The sequence below is a fragment of the Ciona intestinalis genome, chromosome 4 (genome assembly GCF_000224145.3).
Source record: "Ciona intestinalis chromosome 4, KH, whole genome shotgun sequence".
Taxonomy (NCBI): domain Eukaryota; kingdom Metazoa; phylum Chordata; class Ascidiacea; order Phlebobranchia; family Cionidae; genus Ciona; species Ciona intestinalis.
This window is the reverse complement of record NC_020169.2, coordinates 2,557,311-2,561,683: the sequence shown is the minus strand read 5'-3', so window position 1 is coordinate 2,561,683 and position 4,373 is coordinate 2,557,311. Positions and strand designations below refer to the sequence as shown.

General features: G+C 37.3%; 1 protein-coding gene across 2 annotated transcripts in view; it reads right to left on the bottom strand.

Moving 5' to 3' along the window:
* The window catches only part of LOC100178647 (bypass of stop codon protein 1-like), a 6,527-nt gene extending 3,382 nt beyond the window's left edge, over positions 1-3,145 (bottom strand). Inside the window, exons 1-7 of one of the 2 annotated variants that reach the window (XM_026834264.1) lie at positions 2,913-3,145; positions 2,526-2,663; positions 2,061-2,159; positions 1,520-1,663; positions 818-928; positions 458-631; positions 104-247 (exon numbers count right to left, since the gene is read on the bottom strand). In XM_026834264.1, the coding sequence (XP_026690065.1) occupies positions 104-247; positions 458-631; positions 818-928; positions 1,520-1,663; positions 2,061-2,159; positions 2,526-2,663; positions 2,913-2,976 (874 nt within the window). In that variant the 5' untranslated portion in view covers positions 2,977-3,145. The remainder of the gene's footprint in view (positions 1-103; positions 248-457; positions 632-817; positions 929-1,519; positions 1,664-2,060; positions 2,160-2,525; positions 2,664-2,912) is intronic. The other variant, XM_026834263.1, reaches the window with a different exon arrangement.
* Between the last annotated feature and the right edge of the window lie 1,228 nt (positions 3,146-4,373).

The window sequence follows — 4,373 nt, the reverse complement described above, 5'->3', positions numbered from 1 at the left end:
CGCCCAGTGAAAACTTTAGCAATAAATTATAATAAAAAATGATCTTCCACGCTGGTAGAGATATTGGACTATAACATACTTGATAAGGTATAGGTTAAACTACCTGATTTTGGTTTTGTAGTAGTGGTAGTGGTGGTGGTAGTGGTCGTAGTTTTACACCGGAATGTCTCCGAACAATAACCAACGCCACTTCCTTGAGTGCAACAAAGTTCCAATCCCGGGCAGTCAAAATGGTTTGAGCAATTAGCTGCAAACACAATAATACACTATGGATGACTGTAATTGTGCTGCTATAATTAATGTACAATAACTATTGCTATACTGCCTCGTAAACAACTACATTTCGTATTTCCGCCCAGTGAAAACTTTAGCAATAAACTATAATAAAAAATGATCTTCCACGCTGGTAGAGATATTTGACTATAACATACTTGATAAGGTATAGGTTAACCTATACCTGATTTCGGTTTTGTAGTAGTGGTGGTGGTAGTCATAGTTGTGGTAGCCATAGTTGTGGTGGGGGTAGTGGTCGTAGTTTTACACCGGAATGTCTCCGAACAATAACCAACGCCACTTCCTTGAGTGCAACAAAGTTCCAATCCCGGGCAGTCAAAATGGTTTGAGCAATTAGCTGCAAACAAAATAATACACTATGGATGACTGTGTAATTGTGCTGCTGTAATTAATGTACAATAACTATTGCTATACTGCCTCGTAAACAAATACATTTCGTATTTCCGCCCAGTGAAAACTTTACCAATAAATTATAATAAAAAATGATCATTCACGCTGGTAGAGATATTTGACTATAACGTACTTGATAAGGTATAGGTTTTACACCGGAATGCTTCCGAACAATAACCAACGCCACTTCCTTGAGTGCAACAAAGTTCCAATCCCGGGCAGTCAAAATGGTTTGAGCAATTAGCTGCAAACAAAATAAGAGCAACATACTATACCCTAAAAAATATTGAACTTTCTATTCTGTGTGGTTGAGATCTTTGCCATTAAACTGCGATTTAGGCCCATTACCCCAACACCTTGCCGCTTTTATACGTCGTTCATGCGAACAGTATGACTCCGTCACAGAGTCTCGCGACTGTTACAACTCATGAAACGGACCTCTGTCCTCCACTTACCCCCCGCATCGAAATCAGACACAAATACGCAGTATATATCAGGGTTTTGAATGAATGATACTTATTTGTAACTGTGCGGCAGGGCAGCAGAAATGTCACCCTATGCGAGTTACCACACATATAACTTAGTGGGATATTTTACTAGGTATGGATTTAGACAATCCATTAGTGAAGAATGAGTTGTTAAAAGTAATGTCCGTTAAATCACTTCCCCAATGACACACACGAAATTCAGTATTCTATCAGGTACCGTTTATTTACAATGATGTGTTTTTACGGAACAATTGATATAGCTAGGATGGGGGAAGATGTAAAATGATTTTCCACGCTGGTAGAGATATTTGACTATAACATATTTGATAAGGTATAGGTTAACCTACCTGATTTTGGTTTTGTAGTAGTGGTAGTGGTGGTGGTAGTGGTCGTAGTTTTACACCGGAATGTCTCCGAACAATAACCAACGCCACTTCCTTGAGTGCAACAAAATTCCAATCCCGGGCAGTCAAAATGGTTTGAGCAATTAGCTGCAAACAAAATAAGAGCAACATACTATACCCTAAAAAATATTGAACTTTCTATTCTATGTGGTTAAGATCTTTCCCAATAAACTGCGATTTAGGCCCATTACCCCAACACCTTGCCGCTTTTATACGTCGTTCATGCGAACAGTATGACACTGTTTGAATGTGATGTGCTAAAGGTGTCCCATCGTTCCCCAACCTACTATATATTAGTGTGGGGGAAAGATAATAATATACAAACATCCTGATCATGTTTTGAACAACTAACAACGGTCTATGGAAGTCGTGAGCAGACGGTTTTATAATTCTTTAAATATGCTTTGTTTACTACTAAATGGGACGAGAAATGGAGCTAAAATGTGTCCCATCTTTCCCCACCCTACTATATACTGCAACTTACTCGGCTTTTTTGTGGTTGCACTGAATGGTGAACAATACACCGCTCCCCTTGTATAGCAAAACTCTGATCCTGGACAATCGATGTGGGTTGAGCAACGAACTGTAAATAGCAAAAGTAGAATGATTAAAGTTAAACCAGTACAATACACTAGATGGTTAAGTTTTCGTGCAATTTAACTATTGCTGCTGCCTGGTGAACAACATGTTTATATTGCCGGCCGATGAACAACTTTACCAATAAACTATAGTGGGGTGGGGGAAGATGGGACACCTGTAGCACATAATATCCAAATGTCCTGATCGTGTTTTAAACAAATAACAACGGCCTATGGAAGTCGTGAGTATGCGGTTTCGAAATTCTTTGATTGTTGTTTGTTTACTACCATATGGATTGGGAAAACAGAATTGACACTCTAACGGTGGTAAAGATACTCAAACAACAAATTTAAACCAAGTGTAGGATTACCTGAACCAGGACTTGCACTCGCGTTGGTGGTAGTGCCGCATGTTGGCCATATATTTAAACAATAACCTGCGCCAATACTTCCTTGTGTGCAACATAGTTTCGATCTCGGGCGTGTGCTGCTGGAGCTTGAGCAATTAGCTGCAACGAAACAACAGCCAACTTACAGTAGGGTAGGGGGAGATGTGACAGCTTTAGCACATAGTATCCAAATATCCTGATCGTGTTTTAAACAATTAACAACGGCCTATGGGAGTTTTTCTTTGATTTTTTTAAATACCAAATTGGACGAGAAAATAGAATAAGTAGGTGCCCCATCTTCCCCCACTGTACTATATATGTTACGAAATATTTTAGTTTGTAATTATTTTTAAACCAAATACAACTTACATAATACTGAACTGATTTGTAGACTCAGCAACATTAAAAAGGCTGATTTTTTTACGAAATCCATCTTCTCTTTTTATTGACGGCGTACTTTTAAATCTTTAAAAATTCACATGCAGTGTTGATATAAGCTAATCAAATAGTGTGTTAAGATTTTATTATTACACGCCTGTACTATCCTTTTTATGGTTGTACTAAGTAAACACGACTACATATTACACCTTATAGTCTGTAACTGCAACAAAATCTGTCAGACGTTGTAATGCAGTCTTGATTGCATTATATATTTTGTAGGGTGCATAATATCCAAATATTTAAACAATTAACAACGGTTTTTTGAAGTCGTGAGGATGCAGTTTCATAATTCTTTGAATTTTCTTTGTTTACTACCAAATGGAATACGAAAATAGAACAAAAAGATGTCCCATCTTCCGCACCCTACTATATATTGCGATTATTTCAGATACAAATAGCTGCTTGCGAAATACTGCATTCAATTGCCAGAACGTGGCAACAATGAAAGCATACTTAAACCGACAAACTGCAAACGCCATAGTAACTTTATACGTCGATTCTTTGCCATGAATAGGCTTGCTATTTATAATCACGCAGCAGGTCATGGCATAAAGGTATAATAATGAGCAGATGCAGTTTCCGAACTAAAATTAATCATTTTTCTTAAACAGTTGTAAATAAACGTTCGCTTCCCTATATATCCATCATATTACACGTGTGGTTTATTATGCTGTAAATTAATACAATAAACATTTTATTTTATGCGTGTACTTGTTTCGATTTACGCGTATATGCTACATATATCTTACAGAAAGTTCGAATAAACAATGAATAGTTTTTTGACACAAAAACAAAATATTAATTTCTATGCAATGAAATTAAACTCGGGGGAGGCTGTTGGGTATATACGGAACCTGGGTCTAGCACATTGCTGCTGTAACGTTTTATATCTTGTATTGCCAATCGGCCCGTGCACGCGATCACACAACCAAGGGGAAACTGAATGTCACTTAACAAAACCATGCGATCGACTCTTAAAAACACAACGGTTCACGCAAAACATATAGATCATAAAAAATATAAAACAGTAAAGTACCATACGAACACATCACTACAACATATCATTACAATGCTACCATTATTATAGGGATAGTGTATTGGTAAACATGGGTATGCTAGACCTGTAGTCCAGACCATTGGGTAGCTACCAGGGTAGCCTGGCTGTTAAAAACTTAAATATAGATTTTTTTGATTGGGGATATGTGAAAAAAAGCTACCCGGGTAGCCTGGCTGTTGAAAACTAAAATATAAATTTTTTTGATTGGGTATGTGTGAAAAAATAGCTACCAGGGTAGCCTGGCTGTTGAAAACTAAAATATAGATTTTTTTGATTGGGTATATGTGAAAAAAAAGCTACCAGGGTAGCCTGGCTGTTGAAAACTAAAATAT